General features: G+C 40.6%; 1 protein-coding gene across 1 annotated transcript in view; it reads left to right on the plus strand.

The window, feature by feature from the left end:
* The window catches only part of tyw1 (tRNA-yW synthesizing protein 1 homolog (S. cerevisiae)), an 88264-nt gene that overhangs the window by 59097 nt on the left and 11147 nt on the right, over window positions 1–18020 (plus strand). Inside the window, exons 14-15 of the mRNA XM_063907686.1 lie at window positions 4693–4803; window positions 17745–17912. Of these exons, the coding sequence (XP_063763756.1) occupies window positions 4693–4803; window positions 17745–17912 (279 nt within the window). The remainder of the gene's footprint in view (window positions 1–4692; window positions 4804–17744; window positions 17913–18020) is intronic.

Below are 18020 nucleotides of genomic sequence, written 5' to 3' on the forward strand. Positions count from 1 at the left end.
GGCCGTATTCCATTATACTTTCAGAAATTGTGCTGAGGGCCAATACAAAATGGACCGAGGGCCGCATTTTGGACACTCATGCTTTATACAGCCTCCTCAATCTATGCTATAATTATGAAATATGAAGTGACATGTTAAAAACTTAATTCAGTGTATACTGTGTTAAGCAATCTTTTAACTATGTATAATTATATATTAAAAAACTTACATCCACAAAACACCCTGTAACCATCAGACACTTCTAAGGATACTGGTGATGATGGGTATGTTCGTATCACTGGGTTCCCACCCTCTAAGAGTTCAAATGTGCACTGAGAGAAGCAGAGATAGTTAGGACTGATCATTAAAGTTGTCATCCTATATGTATTTTTTAAAGCTTGTAAATCGTCTGTATAGAGCAGTGCAGAAAACCTAAATTAGTCTCTTATTTTTGACCATTTCTGGTTGTCAAAGTCAAATTGCTTTGACCCTGTTTTTGTTTACATGCCTGAAATAAGGTCTGTTATTAACCAAGCTGACCTTATATTCAGGATATGTTCTATGAGAGAAAATATGCCAGTAAATACTCCACTGGTGAATGTCTAAACCTTCTTTGTCTGCTACTGCCTTCCTCAAGGCTGGCAACACAGAGTTGTATGCATTCAAGTAATCTATGTAACTCAGTTCAAGAACATGACTCTTAAATGGTTGAGTGTGTAAGAAGGAGAGTCATGCCAGCAGTGTATGGATGTGTGGAAGTATGAAGCAAGCATGTTGGATGGTGCATTAAACCAAACAAAGGGAGAAGGATGAGGTTGCTGCAGCAAGGCCAGGATCACCCTGTCAGCCTTCCAGTTGAGCAGGCCTTTGCGGGCACAAACAGAATGACACTCCCAATACCTGCCAGATGACAGCAAGGCAAAGAGCAATGATTGGCAGAAGGGGAATGGTCGTCACAGTGTCATTAACACAGCGGTTGGCTAAAAAGTGACTTAATAAAACCACTAAACGTCATCTAACCTAACATTAGCCGCCTTTAGCTTGGCAGTGGCGACGCTTATCCTTGCGACCGTGATGTAGTTTGTGTAAAGTGGAGATAATTTTCTCAACCACACTTGAAATTTGTAAACGCGTCTGTGCAATATATCTTAATATCTGCAATCTTCAAATCCAAATCAACCAGAAGTCCAAATGACCAGAACACAAGTTTTCATCATAAATCCAATGACTACATTGGAATGAGCCTTTGAGACATCCGACTGATTGTGATCGAACGGGCCACATTATGTTAAGAAAGCAAGCTGCCTTTTAATCATTCTATTTTCTGTTACGTTTCTTGGTAGCCACAGTTAGCATACTTGGCTCCTTTGTTGGAGTTGAAGTGCTGCTGGAAATTGTGTTCCCTTTGCACTGCCACCTCCGAGTTGCAAAGAAGACGTACCGGCTTTCCATTGAGCACAAACACGTTTTCGCTTTCTCATATCTCATTAAATTGTCTTTCCGGTTCCTACTCTAACAATGTTGTATTATTCAAATGTTTCACAACCCTATATTTAGTACGCACGTCACAAAATCGAGATGCATTCTGGGACATTTACTTCCTTAAAGCAGCATTGAATTGTATGATAAGCAAACCGTATTCTTTGCAGGTCATTGTTATGACCCTCAGACCTTCAGTTTGACTCCCATGCTCTAAGTGACTAAAGATGAATCCAGTCCATGGCAGATGGGTGACAGCGAAGTCCTGCTGGACCTGGGTCTGACACTTCTACCCTCTGGCAAATTCATTGCATTGTCACTGGAGTCTCATTATTTCCAAAACTGCCATTCTGACAGGTAAAGGAGCCATCAATCTAAAGAACACCTTTTATAATTGGTGTCGAACTAATGTTTATCCAAGCTTTCCTGGCTCAGCATTCTCATGTTTATACCATATGTAAGACACCAAATGTAAAGAGACAACAATCACATGGGCATATACTTTAATGAAGCGTTGTGCAGTTTCTTTCTCTATGGAATCGACATGTGATATTGAAGTATGATCCTTCTTTTTGATTTTAGGCCTTTGATCGTTCAGTGGAACATTAGCTCATTATTGCAGTAGGTTATTGTGAGTTATAAATATTTTTAAACGTATTACTGATGTGTTTCACTGACGGGCACAGTCCCAATGCAATTGCATAGTAGAGTATGATTTTTGAAAGGAGAAAGGTCAGAAGCAGTGAAGGTAATTTTAGAGACATGGTTTGACCCTTAGCATATTGAAGCATGGATGAAATTAAATGGAGAGCACTGGGAGCAATAAATCTCCAGAGGGAGTTTCTCTCACACACACTCCCCCCTCAGCCTGAAACACCTCAATTTGACTCCTTTGTTTACTTCCGTAACATAGTGACACTACTATGTAACACTCACGCTTCTATTGGCTAGCACTCCAACACATGATAAGTGGCATGAAATCTCTAAGCAGTTGACCAATCACACACAGCCGGCCAGCTAACCAACCAGAGCAGACTGGGCTCTGGTTTCAGACAGAGAGTGAAAAGAGGTGCTGCAGCACAGGCAGTATGAGAAAAATAAAGAGCTTTCTGATCATTAAAGCAAATATAAAGAGGCATAAAATACTAATATGAACTTAAAAATGTGCATAATAGGGCACCTTTAACCAAGAAATGAGTAGGCCCATATTCTGTATCTGATGCCCAGTATGCCAGTTTGTTTCTGGCTCGTTGAACTGTTAGGAAATGTCCTCCGCACTGTCTCCCCCTTTCAACACTGCATCTATCGAAAAAGGCATTCTCTGGCTCAAAAAACAAAGCCATGAGTAAATAAAGTTTTATGTCCAAAAGTTGTATATTTATTAGAAACACGAAATGAAAGCATATCTGTTTTTATAAATATGACTCAATTTGCTCCAGAGTGTTCTTGTGTTTGTACATGTCAGTGTGACAATATGGTTTGCCTGTGTGCCCAGTTTCCGAAAATAAACTCTCTCTTTGTGTTCCAATAACCCCTCCCCGTCTCCCTGTCTCGGCTCCATATCATTCTGAGTCCCTCTTTCATGGTTGGCTCTATCTCCAGCCCTCCTTAGTGCTTATCCTTCTCTGTTCTCCTCCACCTGGCCTCCCTGACTGTGCACCGGGGGATTGATAGAGTTGTGCCTCAGTGTCGTATTTAGAACAGGGGCAGCTTGAAATACCTCACCTCTCACTTCCTTCGGCCAATTATCCCCTTCCCTACTGGGTTGAAAGGACCGAGTGTTATAGATAACCTTCTGCTGAGCGAGAGAGGGGTGCTCTCTACTCTCCCTTTGTCAATTACTTGTTTCTTTGTATTTCTCAAGTTCTCTGTCCTCACTATTCCCTTTTTCAACTCCCTGTCTCTCCGTATCTTTCTTCCTCTCCATCACATTTTCAATAATCCTCTTACTCCCGCTATACAGCAACAACAAAAGCCTGAATCTACACCATTCAACTGCCTGCAGGGCTTTTTCAGTCCGTTTTTCACCCAGGGAGAGTTAACTGAGGACAAATAAAAGAGATATCTCAGGTTTTCTTGACCTTGACCCTAACACATATATAACATATCTGTCGGGAATCGAACCCGGGTCGCCGGCGTACGGTGCAGGTGCCCCAGCCAGTTGCGCCACGGCCGGGGGCTTGGTGTTACATAACATTTAATTTAGCTGACGCTTCTGCCCAAAACAATTACAAATGCAATTACCGTAAAGGCACAAACTCAAAAAAGCATGAATCCTGTAAGTACCATTACTCTGAATAAGCAAAACCTTTCTTAGTTCTATCTATGTTGTTTAAATGACTGGCCAATGTGCAGCGGAAACAGGCAGGTTGGAATGCAGTAGTTGCATTAGTAAAATTTCAAAACGTGCCCAAACTGCTGTGTTATAATTCAGACAGTAAGTTGGTGGTTATCAGGACATCTGTGAGCTGCTGTTTCCTGTAGTGGAAAGATGTTGGTGACACACAGCCATTGCCATAACATAGAGACAACAACTAATGCATTGCATGCTTTTTCCCCCCCCGATTTGTGGGAACTTGTTTAATACCCGGTCAAAAAGTCTAAGAGGTTTTGGAACGGGCCCATTTCTTGGCCTCCTATCTGAGCTTCATTGAGTCCTGAGCAATAACCCTCTAACTCTGAGGTAGACCTCATGAACCGTTGTGGACGGTCCATTGGACGGACAATTCAAGCTAAACACTCTTTGACCTTTTTTTACTTTCAAACAAAACTAGAGTATGAGCTCAATCAAGTGTGAAGTCTTTTCTTTGCTTCGTTGTTGAAGTGTTACACTTGAAATAATGATGGGACCAACTCACACAGCAAAACAAACTCTTACCTTATCACAGCTCAATCTAATTGTGGTTTAAATCAGTGTAGCTATTCACCAAACTAGACATTCACATTTTCTACAAAAATCCATATGAACATGTTGCACAAATGTGTTGTTGACTCAGTCTGTGGAAGAATACCACACTGTTGGACTCATCGTGTATTAGTCTGTTTTTGTGTTCATCATATGTGAACATTTGTTTATTAAGTAAATAAAATGTCTTTGCTAAATGTGGTATAAGAAGAGGAACGTAGAACCGTAATACATTAAATATGCAACAAACTATTAGTACAACAATCTCATGTTTATCCTCTTACTTTTCAAGCATTTCCATTAATCCCAAACACTGTTTCTCCATCCAGAGACAGAGGACAGTGTACAGGCTGACGCTGGTGAAGGCCTGGAATGTGGAGGAGATGCAGGCCTACTCAGAGCTCATTGCCTTGGGACAGCCGGACTTCATTGAGGTCAAGGTAGGGTTCATCAGTATTTGATTTATATTTGCATGTGTTCTGTCTTTCTTTACTCAGCTAATGTCTTATTTATCATTATCGTGTTGGCTGATTAACAAAGTTCCAAGGCCACTTTTGTTCTTTTCTCATTATTGATCTTTATTTATCCGTTGGTGTTTATATTTTTACATGATTTGATCCGTTTCTGAAGTAAACCCTCCTAATTGCCCATTTGCTCCTCATTAATGAGTTTTCTGAAAGTAAACAAGCCAGTAGCTCCGGCCAACAGGCTGGATTTTACATTAATTATTATTTTTAAGAACAATCTTTGCACAGCTTATATCCTACCACATACACATCATCCGCAATCCTGTATGATAACATGGGACTGGCTTTGTCTCCAAAATACAGTTTAACTGTAGAATAACATTGCAATTTTACTGGAAACATTTTCACTTTTAACAGCACAAGAAACACTTAAATATTTGAAATGAAAGAAAATATGATTCCTTCTATTTCTCCTCGTGCTTGTCTTTGGCACCAATCTACAAATCAAGGGAACAGGCTGAACGAACAACCTGACACACACACTGAAACTCATTTCCTTCGCATCATGTACTGTATCTTATATTTGTTCAATCTGAAATGAGTCACAAAATCCTATTAAATATCATGTTTACTCTCACTAAGAGCCAATAGAATTTTGAGTCATTTAAAAACTTCAGGATCCTTTTGTTAAGATCAAACCTGTTTCTTTAGCTTAGTTGCAGAAGGGTCACTATAGTCCTGGATGAGCAGTGAGTCACACTCCTACGAAAATGTACTGACAAAAAAAAGACACTGGTAGGAATCATATCTACAGTTATTTGAACGACAACACTGCAGTTGTATGTAGCCAGAATAGGTGTCCAAATAAAAGAGACGGATGTCATAAATCCCTTGAATGCTGGCCCTAGTTCCACGTCAACCTTGTCTCATTTGGCAGACATATTAATAGTATTGGAAGGGACACCTGGTGGCAGTCTGAGCTGTTGTCATAGCGACAAACTCGCCTCAGTCTGTGTTCATTATTCAGTGTCTCATACCCCGGTATGATCCCAGTAATAATAGCAGTGGCAGAGGAAGTTGTTGTCGTAGTAGTGACAGCTCTGGTAGAGCCAGCCCTTTCTCTTCCTGCTTGTACTTTTTAGAACCAAATCCATCTAATTCACTATTGTACTATATAACACTTTTGGGGGTGCTTCCAAGAGGCATTGTCTTGGTTATAGAGACTAGAGGGTTCTTAACTTGCCATTTTTCTGTTTAAAATAAGAAGGGTTTTTGGGGATTACTTGACAGCAGGATTCCTGACATGACGCCTAAAAATAATCAATCAATAGGAAGAATAAACTGAACAAATCCATGGGAAAACATGCATAACCTTCTTTTAACTAGTTATGTTATGACATGGCTTAGTTGAATACTTGAGTATATTTGGTAATTTAGACAAAGGCCTGCTCTTTTTTCCAGTAGAGGATTGTCGCTAACTGACACATGTGTAGTCATACCGATCAGGAAAGGAGTCCGGTACATTTCAGTTATGGGCAGAAAACACATTAGTTTTGTGCAGAAAAACTCTCCACATAGTTGGAAAGCAAGAAAATTTGGGTTCATGCTGGCCAAACTGCAAAAGAGAAAAAGAAGAAGAACACAGCACAAGAGGATCCACAGGATTCAGCAGAAGAAGACAGGAAGTTAACACATGAACACCAATCTAATGGAAGCAGCCGTACTGTGTAGTGGCTTTCTATCTGTAAATTATGCCCACAGTTTGCTTTTCGGTCTGGCGAGACTGCTTCATTATAATTTCCTTGTTTTTATCTATTCTATGGAGCAGCTCCTACCATGCTTTGAATATTAATTAGTTTATCCAATCTTTTTTTGTCTAAATAAGCTGTGTGCATTAAGGACTTGGCTGTGCATTAGATCCTCCTATGTACTAACTTAAATGTTTCTTGAAGTGTAACCCTTACTTTAAGGAGCTTTGCTTATGTTTTTCATTAAGTACAATTCCCACCTCCATTCAGTTTATGTTGCCTTTGAGTATAACACACTGTTCTGGGAAAATAGCCAGACTTTAACTTTCCATTTTCATAATGCATTCTGTTTCCTCACAGTAGAAACTCCACTTGAATTTGCTGTGCTTAGAACATTGAAATTAGGCCAGCACAATGAATTGTCTCCACATCAGATAGCAGGGATTAAAAGAGGGCTGACCTTTGAAATTCCACTGAAGTTGAGATTCAGTTGTATCATGCTTTAATTCCACTGCAGGGGTGCGAGTTAATTGGTTCGAACAGGTGATCTGCTCGCACTACCTCCTCCCACACATGATACACACACTAATCCAAACATCATCTATCCCCTCGTGTGTTCATTATATACGTCCTTCATCCTAAACTCCCAGCTATAAAGGCAATAGAACAGTCGAAAGACTTCCCACAGCCAAAGTTAGCATTCATGAAGCACTTCTTCCCACATGGAGCCCCCACATCGGAATACCACCCCACATCTTCTCACCCATAATCCACATCTAATTCCTGCACTACACAGGAACAGAGGTCCATCTCTGACCAGTCTCCTGTGGGATCCAACTACTCTCAGCAACTGCAATTATTACTTTCTCTAACCTCCTTTTTTCCCCCGGCCATTTGTGCTGGGCTGAATGGTTTTTTTTGTTTTTTTTCAGCAGCCTGCTCATTTACACTGAATCACACCTGGGAGCTGCAGAGTGCGAACACAGTCTCATCTAGCAGCAGAAAGGAGCATTTCATGGTTAATAGCCTTACTGAAAGACACCTTAACAAAGATTAATGAGTGAGGGCACAATGGCATTGATGTAGCCGATATCATCATCAGACCCAAGTCGATAGACTCTGCACTTGCACTTTTGATATAAGATCTGAAATTAGTTCATTATTTTCTGTGGAAACAGTGGCCAGCAAATCTAGACCGCCAAGTTAGATGCTTACTGAGACATGGAATATCGCCATATATATGTTTGGGAGATTCTTCGAGGATAGATTTTGTGTCCTGTGATGGAGGTTGGTATAGCACCTGTGGAGACAGTGGTGGAGTTGGTCATTGAAGGTCCATGTCTTGGAGCCGTGCATGAGGATGGGTTCAACTGTTGTCTTGGACATATTACGTTTGATGTGTTCTGGAGGTCAGATCGCCCTGTTTTATCCAGTGTATTACAACCGCCAATGCTTATCAAGAGAGGCAGACTTTCCCTGAGTTGATTATGAATGATCCCTGGTATTTAAAGTCATTGACAAGTTTGAGCGGAGAGCCATACTTGTATACCCGGTGGGATTCTTGCTGTTTGAGGGGAACTCAATTTTCGATGCATTGCAGTGAATCCCAATGAATGCAGCTCCGTCTTCGAATGCAATGGGTTTCAGCATCTGCAATGGAGAAAAAAAAGCAATACAAGTATTTCGCGTTGAAAGGAGCCAGTTGAGGTGGTTCGGGCACATAGTGAGGATGCCACCTGGGCGCCTCCCTAGGGAGGTGTTCCAGGCACGTCCAGCTGGGAAGAGACCGAGGGGTAGACCTAGGACCAGGTGGAGGTATTATATCTCTTTGCTGTCCTGGGAGTGCTTTGGAATCCCCCAGTCAGAGCTGGCTGATGTGGCCAGGGAAAGAGAAGTTTGGGGCTCTCTGCTGGAGCTGTTACCTCCGCGACCCTGACGGAAAAGCGGGAGAAGATGGATGGATGGATGGACAAGTATTTCTCTACTCATTACATTCAGGTTTGTCATGATTACCCACCTGTTTACTAGAACAATCTGTTTTGTTGTACCATACTGACTTCCACCCTACCTACATTTTTGTGTCTGAAGACAGTGGATAAACCCCTTAAGTGTGTTGCCTTTTGATGACAATGTCTTATAAAATACATCTTTTTATGCTCCTGTACATCATCACTGATGTAGCCAGGGGTACTTAGATATTTTGGGCCTTCCAACATCAAACACCCTCGCCCTGGCAACCCCGTCCTAGTTTATCAGACCATGACTTGTGTTTACGTGGCTTTTGCTCCTTCACATGGACCTCCTCTCCTGATCCACGGCCATGTAGGTGATTTCTCTGCTGCCTCTGTGATGGTTTTGATAGCTCTCCTCCTCTTCACATTGTTGATATCTGCATCTGACCAAGGATAATAATGAAATGCAAAATTACATAATATTACATTGAAAGATGTATAGGTGACAGTGTTCCTGTATAGCAGCAGGAGAAACTTGTTTATTTACTCTCCCTTTCCAGGTTCTCTTCCTCTGGTGTTGCTTCTCTTTGCTGGTGCAGAATTAGGAGCACCCCACAGAAATAGTTATGACTGAACTTACTCTGTTGAAAATGTCCATACAAACTTGAAATAATTGTGTTGCCTGGAGCGCTCTTTGATTTAACAGTTAGAAAATAGACACTTCAGCACTATCTGCCAAATTACAAAACTTTTCAGAGCTGTAAACAGAAACAACTGAAGAAATTACTTGAGGGGTGGGCCTTCTATGGAGGCTGGTTGTAAAAAAAAAATAGAATTCTAGTTAAATAGGGGCCAGTGCTGTTATACTCGTTCCTTGACCATCAGAGGGTGGCAACATGCGGTGTGGAAACTAAATAAACCGTTCAAACCATGAAGAGATTTTGGGAATCTCATTGGTCGGGCAGCATGCTCCCATATTAAAAGTAACTACAAGCATTATACACATCTGCACACCAGTCAATTGCAGTTTCCGTCCTTTTTGCAAAATGACATCAGTTCATCATTACCAGAAGCAATGCTTTTTACGGCTACCTTTTGCTTTTGGCGCCTCAAATATTATCAGTCCATCTTTGAGTTTTCTCTTAATTTGATGAATGTGTCCCTGAACTACCATGTTCATGAGAATGGCCTTGTCGCTATCACTGGCACTGAGGCAGAACAAGCTCACACTCAACCCATCCATCGTCCCCTTAGCACCTCTTGTGTTGTCTCATCTGGTTTGTCTTGGCACTTTCTGCCAACAAGACAATTATCTTCATGACCTAAACACCTAATTCAAAGCAGCGTCAGAATGTTGCTTCTGGGACATCATTGCAGACCTACGCAGGGGTTTGTGTTTCCATGCCGCCTCGAGATGAATGTATGAGTTTAACAGTTTTGATTTGATGAGTTTGGGCAGTTTATGGCACAGATACTCTGGTACTACCATTCATCTGAAAGTAGTCTTACAGCCAGTTGTATTTTCTGGCTAATGCAGTCTGTTGTTGGAGAAGGGGGCAAAAAGCTGCTGTACACATCTTTTTAAACTCCAGTCATGTACAGTACTGCTAGAAAGCAGTAGGATGAATCCTGGAGTTGTCAGTATACAAACCATTGAAATGTTACACTGTGTAGCCTCAGAAACACACCGATGATTGTGGAAACTTCAGATTCACACATCCAGCAGATAACATAATGTATCCTCGTCAGTTCTCAAGTACAATCCGTTGACTCTCTTCACAGAGTTTATAAATCTCTTGTATTAATTTCAAATTGTATCCCTAACTATGCTTTAATCCACAGTCCCTGCTCCCCTAGATGTCTTTCTCACTGCCTCTTTCAATTCTGTTCATCACATTCAAATCTGCTCTCAATCAAATGTATCATGTTATGTAAATGTCAAAGCTTTTTTTTTTTTGCCATCTGTGCAAAACTGAATTCGACAAGCTGTTTCACAATTAAAGGATCCCCATCCTTTATTTCCTCTACATTAAGCTCATCTGTTCTTCTTGCATGGCGTCTTTCATTGCTTTTAAGTAATCAGTATCTTGCTCCAATTCTAGATTCATGATGGGGCTTATGATTGGCTAACAATGGGTGAAACACACACACCTGAGATGATACTAGGCTGGCTTTTCCTATAAAAGGTTTCTCATAATAGTATGTATTGATCCATGCTGGCATTTCATTATATCACACAGAGCACAACACTAACAGGACAGCAGGGCGCATCGGATTGGACAGGTGATTAGAGATACCCATCAAGCTTTTGTGTGTCTGCGTGTGTCTGGGTTTAACATGGACGGACTTTAAACAGAACTGAGATGTTAATATAATTAAACTTCACTCACATATTTTCAACATTTTTGCATGCACTGCTTCCTTTTATCAAAACAAAGAGGGCAGAACACATACAATCATGAGATCTTCTTCTACCCTTAAGAACATGAAGATGAATATCAATAAGCATACACACACAAAACAAGAGGTGTCAATCAACTCAAAATATAATTACATGAATCACCAAAAAAAATATCAGATTTATCATGATTATTAACAAGTTGAAAGACTAGTATTTACATATATGTTGGGGGGAGATAAAACAAATACATTGTAATAAAGAAGAAGAAGAAGAATGACAAACTGGTAAGAGAATTCAGATGTTTTTTTTACTTCATTATTACATGCTTTCTGAATTATTGGCATGATGCAAACACTTAGCTAAAGCATGGACAAAGCTTCTGTCATTCTAATGCAGTATAGCAATATAGTATGAGGGCGCTAACGTCACTTTTGGTCAAAATGATGCATCAGAGCGAAGCGGTAAATAATAGTGTCTTCATGTCTTAAAGCTGCTGAGTCATATTGCACCTCAAATAAATCCAGAGTTCCAGTTTCTTTACTTCCTCTACACAAAAAAAGGAGAGTAAAAGAAAAGATGTAATTCAGAAATCTCAGTGCAAGCCTGCTGCCTGCCACTCGTCCACCAACAGACCCACCGGACATCCATCCCCTATTTATTCTCCGTAAAACGAAGCTGTCTCTGCCGTCTGACGCTCTATGTGACACCATCTTCATATTTCTGGACTCATTATACAGTTTTTTGAAGAACAGAAATATAGTTTTCTGGCATCACTTTAATATTTTATGGGGAAAATCTGCATTTTGGTCTGAGGGCGCAACGCTCCTGTTGTCCGGTTTCGACAAAACCCTGCAACGCACATAATGTTTGCTACCCAGGGCATACTGTCTCTGCTGCTATCATACTGTGAGCACTATACCTTCAAGAAACTGGTACGTGGTTGGGCATAACGCCCGTTTTCAGCACAACCAAAGCAAACAGGTGCAGGTGTGCCGTTACAGCGAGGTAGTGATGGTTTTCACTGATGTGCAGAGGTCTCCAGACAGTGCAGTCCATGTAGCTTGTGCAACTTCTTCCGCTTCCCTTCCTCTTTTTCACTCCTATGGTAAGCTATGGTAAAAATCTTCGCTGGAATTACGGGAGGTTTGGTTCAGTATTATTGGAGATCATACAAATACAGCTATGATACCCGAGTGCAAGTTATAATCATATTCTTCAGTTACTTCCTCCCTCAGAATATCTGTTAAAGGAAACCAATTTCAGAACTTTCTTTTACAATTTTCTGACATCAGTTTAAGCGTACCTAATAAATAATCAGTAGGTGGTGGTTGCATCAATGTATTTCATTTTCAGATGTCCACCTTTGACCTAAAATGTATCCAAAACGCAGTTCCAGACTGGGTCATGATTAATCTCCCTAACTTAATAAACTCTATCACAATTTTCTTTTCCTCACAGCCTGACCTTTAGACAATTGAAATCACAGTTGGTACTTCCTCTAATCCTGAACATCTTTAACCGTTCCCACTGGAAACAGGTCGAGGGTCGGTGTCAGTGTGAACTCCCCGTCTCTTTCTCATCTGTCTTGTCTTCGTCTCTAGATTATATCTCTCTGCTTCCCATTTCTATTACTCCTGCCCAACAGCAGTTTATAGTTCTTCACTGATCAGATGAAGCCTCCGGCTGCTGCTTTGGGCAAAGGAACGCCTGCAGCAGCATGAACTCAGTAATGACTGCGCCCCGGGATGGCCTGGTGGCAGGTTGATGGAGGGAGTTGCTCATATCACCAGCTCTCACATTAGCCCTGACTGATGAAAGGCTACCATGGAGGTAGCATCAGTTCCTCAGAGTGGTTTTAATAGTAAATTGCTTTTGAGACAAAACGTTTCAGACAAGTTAAACAATGCATTTAGCAATTCAGAAAGGCCCAGGCATTGAGTACTCTGGGAGTTTGGGGTCTGGAGATGCAAATGAATAGTTTGATGTTTAAGTCTAAAATGATTAGGGATAAAGATCCTTATTATTATAACTAAAAAAATACATTCAAACAGTTTGTGTAGTTAAATAAAAGCGTTTGAACCTATTTTCAAAACTCATATAGCTAATGTAAGAATGTGTCTTTCATTTTTTAATTTTTGCAGTTTTTTTAATATAGCCAGAGATAAAATCAAGCCTTGCGTCCCTTGCCATAAAAACATATTATAATAAACTGGTGAAAAATGAAAAGCATCTGGAAGGACAACGTGCACATTTTCTTCTTAATATACATTTTAAATTATGTTTAATGTTTTACTACCCTACTTCTGCACATGTTTATATTATCATCCTATGATTAATTAAATATGTTTTTTTCTATTTCAATATTTTTTATTTTATTGTGAAATGGAGCAACTTTAACAAAACCCACTTTCCCCCGGATGAATAAAGTATTCCAATTGTGATAATTGCTGTCTAGAATTTTTCTCAGTAGAGAAATCTAGTCTATTCACGTTTCATAAAGTATTATCAGTGCTCCTTGCCATCGTTCTCCAAGTCTCTGGAACCCTACTGGACTTATTAGCACCATAGATATGCCCTCATGTCTGTTTTGAAGATGGTTCTGGAAAGCTTTCAGAATGTTCAAAAGTTTCTCCATGTGATTTCACCCCAGCAGGATTAAATCAGGAGTGGTTCCCCCGTCGTTTATTAAATGTTTTCCTTCAATTTGCAACCCATCTATATAATGTTTATAGACATATCATGTTGTCGAGCTACTTCAAGAGGGGGTGTGGATCTGTAAAAGGTAATATATTGCGTGCGTGAGTGTGTGTGTGTGTGTGTGTGTGTGTTTGTGTGTCCTTCTTTGCTAGGACCTTTTGTTTTGACCTGTTAATTACTAGTCCATCATCTTATGTGGTGCCTGTGTAATTTACTATCTGTTGTCCAATGTGTGATTTATATCCCCTCGTTGCGTCAATATCACTTACCTGCCCTCTGCCCCACCTCCTTTGGGAAATGGATTCCAGAGAGAGGCAGAGGGTATACATGCACAGATAAATTCAGTCATGCACATGGGTAAAGGACTCGTACTCTCTCCCTCCACCCCCCACACACTCTCAACACTTCCTCAGCGATACACTTCATTTATTCCCAGCTATATCTCTGAGATCTTCTCCCATCTCCTCCTTATGCTCCCTCCTCATGACTCACTCATTCCTGGGGATTTATTCTGAGTCTGGGGTAGTTGATCTTTATTCTGTGGGTCTCCAGGCAATGCTGATAACACCAAGGTCCCCCATCAATTCTGCCCCCCCCCCCCCCGTCCTCCTGCCCTGCCCTGCCCAGCACCCGTTCTCTCTCTCCGTCTGTGAAGGTACGATGCACCTTCTGTTTGAATAAAGCTCTCTGTCGGGTGAATCTCAAGCAGCCTTCCTGAGGATTTTGGTTTCAGTTCTGTAGAAAGGGCTGCAGTTTCTCTGCTGGAGGCACAGATCCCCGCTGGCTTCTGACTGGACGTGATGTATAGTTTCAGCATCGTGCTGTGTCGTCTTACAAGTTTTTGCTACGTCATACAAAAGAAAAACTTCAGAACTTTCCAGTGTTTCTAAAGTACTGCTGACAGCATATTAGATTAGATTCAACTTTACTGTCATTGGACAAGTATTAATAAAACATAATGCAGTTAGCTGAGCAGAAAGTGCAGGAAAAGCAATAAAGCACAGTGGATTGTATAGGTAAAACATAAGTTTATAAATATGACAGTAATAAAAAGCTATATTATATACCTTATAGAATAGAATAAATCTGTATTGTCATCATACAAAGTAGAACTACATTTCTTTGGCAACTCTCACTGCAGTAAAAAAATAGACACAAATAAAAGTGGTAAAAGCAGAGGTAGTAGCAATGACGGTGCAAAGACATAAAATTCAATGTAAATGTGCGTATTTACACTTGCAGTCTAAAAACGTTAAATCTGCAAAACTGCATAAATGTAGTGTGTGTCTTACTGTGTGTTCATAAATTGTTATAGTAACCAAAAGATGCTAGCCAAAATAGCCATAAATATTTTAAATAGTAGTGGTTGGAGTCTTTGAGGGGCGGAGGTATGTTTGTGTCTTTACAGTTGTACATCCATAGGCAGTATGTAACGAATAGTATAAATAGTGAATACACTATGGGCTTCTACAGTGCAGAGGCTTTTATTTGCTGCTGTTTTTGGAGATTATACCTTTGCCTGAAAAAAGCTAGAATGGCTGAATTTTTAAACTTGGGTGACGATCAGAATGGGTTCCTGGACCATACTTCAGAGACAGTAGCAAGTAGCTGCTGCACACTGACACACAAGTGTGTGTGTGTGTGTGTGTGTGTGTGTGTGTGTGTGTGTGTGTGTGTGTGTGTGTGTGTGTGCGTGTGCGTGTGCGCATTTACGTGTATACAGATTAAGCCTTTGTGGCAAATATGAAAGTGAGAAAACAACTGTGACTGTTTTAAATTCAGCATGTTGGCACCGATACGATGTGATAGCACAGTGTGACAAAAAACTTAAATATTGTACTATGTATTTTTAGCCCTGCAGTTAGAAGTGAACTGCATGCTGCCTGGTCTACATGCACACACCGTGTTTATAACTATTATTATCATTATGTAGGGTAGCTTTCTGCAGCCACACCAAGCACACTGTTATTTTGTATAAGGACCATGCATACATAACATTAATCTCAGAAAAGAGAACAGATGATTTATGCCAGATTGCTGTCCCTCCTGTGTAGTTCTTGGCTGACCCCTCACCTTTCTCATGATCATTGATGCCCCAAGACACCAGATCTTAGATGGTGGAGCCCCAGACCGAGGGCGATTGATGGTCATTTTGTGCTTCTTCCATCTTCTAATAATCAAACCAGTTGTCTTTCTCTCACCAAGCTGCTTGCTGGTGGTGTTGTCTTCTATTCCAGTCTTGTGCTGGTCTACAATCTTGTCCCTGATGTCCTTAGCCCTTAGTTCCACCATGACCACAAGACCTGTCTCTGGTCTTGCCCTCGGTGGAGAGGTTGTAATCTGATTTATTGACTGTGGACAGGTGTCTTTTATCCAGGTAACGAGTTGACATCAGGAGTAGTTTCTTAAAGCAAGAGGACTTATTTAACCGCTCTGTGGGAGCCAGAATTCTTGTTGTTCCAAGGGGATCAAATACTTATTATCCACAACTAAACACAAATCAATTTATATCTTTTACCTGATGCACTTTTCTGGATTTTCTTTTTGATATTCGGTCCCACTGTTAAAATAAACCTACCATTAAAAGTATAGACTTTTAATTTCTTGTTAAGTGGACAAACTTACAAAATTGATTAAATACTTATTTCTTCCCTGTATAAGACAGAAATACAACCTACAGAGCATAAGACACAATACATAAACACTATGATTATAAATGATTATAAGATAATTTGGCTGATTGATAAAATCACGAAGTTATTGTCCACTACAACTTGACTGATTGTTGGAGTCACACAACCACTCTCAGTCCAAATACTCCCTGATGGATCGATGTGATTCAGGTCTTGTATGAGACGGTCCTGATGCAGATTCCTTCAGTGCACAGTGGGCATCAAAGACACATGGCTCCCTCACACCTTTCTGCACTCATCCCACTTCATCAATAGTGTGTCTCTGCCATGGGGAGCTGTTGTTCAGGGCTTCCCCCTCCTCATCACTTGGAACCACAGCACAAATTTGTCCCTATTGACCACAAACACTCAGCACCCAGCGTGCGGTTCTGATTGATTCATACGGCGCTTCCTACTCCCTTTCTCACACCCACTCAATGCAAACATGTCATTCAGCTCTGAAGTCCCGTAGCAGTTGTTTCTGTGCAGGAAGTTTCCTTAAAATCATACAATCCTGTATACTAAAATATATATTTTAAAGTAAAGGAAGCTCTGTTATTCTATTACGTTTATTATTTGAGTCATATGAAAAGCTTTTGTTGATCTGATCCGATATTTCTACAGGTAACCTCAAATTGCAGCCTAATAATCACCATGCTGAACTCCTGGCAATTGGGATAAATCCCAGAGACAGAGCAGTGAAAGGCAATAGAGTGGTGCAGTGATGACGTATTTTTGTGGGCCGACCCGGAAATTATTACAAGGGCTTCCTTGAAAAAAAGCAACTGGAATTTTCTATTGGATTGTGGAATTTAGCAGAGAATTAACTCTGTGACAAAGGCACTTCTATGATGCCAACACGCTTTGTTCAACAGGATGATCTCCACATATTAACACTGGTTTTATGATTTTTAAAGCATAAATGCAATGTCAGAACTAAGCTGAGTAGACTATGAACAAACTACAGCACGGTGGCATGGCTAACCACCGCTAAGCTAAAGCGGGTTAGATTGAAGATATAACGTAGTCCAATTGAGTCACTTGTTAGCAACCTTTTCATGACGCAAAGAAACTGATGTATTTTATTTCATAGAACAAAAGGTGAAAATCTCTTCAGCTTGGGTTAACCACAGATCTTTTTTTCATCATCTAACAAATATATTTGAGACAAGAGAATCGGAAGTGGTAATAATACATTTTTGGGTTTAAGCAGTCCTGCACTCCTTTTCATATTACTTTGTGTTTTACTTCCCTTAAAAGTGATGCGTGTTTATTTCTTGAGTCACTTTTTGGTTTGCTATTTTGTATTGTTTGTTGGATGTAAATAACTGAGCTGTAATGTAGTGTTTTATTAGCTTTGTTCCTGATGTGTGTGTGTGTGTGTGTGTGTGTGTGTGTGTGAGTGTGTGTGTGTGTGTGTGTGTGTGTGTGTGTGTGCGCGCAGGGAGTGACGTACTGCGGGGAGAGCTCTGCCAGCACTCTGACCATGGCTAACGTACCCTGGCACCAGGAAGTGGTCACCTTCGTCCAGCAGCTGGCTGACATGTTGCCTCAGTATGAGATCGCCTGCGAACACGAGCACTCCAACTGTTTGCTGATCGCACACACCAAGGTAGGACCTCAACTTCTGGGGATCAAGTTACTTCAACGTCATAAATCTGATACATAGTGAGCCCTTAAATTGTTGCTATTGCACTTACTTACTACAAAAACTGCATTG

This window comes from Eleginops maclovinus, chromosome 18 (assembly GCF_036324505.1).
Source record: "Eleginops maclovinus isolate JMC-PN-2008 ecotype Puerto Natales chromosome 18, JC_Emac_rtc_rv5, whole genome shotgun sequence".
Lineage (NCBI taxonomy): Eukaryota > Metazoa > Chordata > Actinopteri > Perciformes > Eleginopidae > Eleginops > Eleginops maclovinus.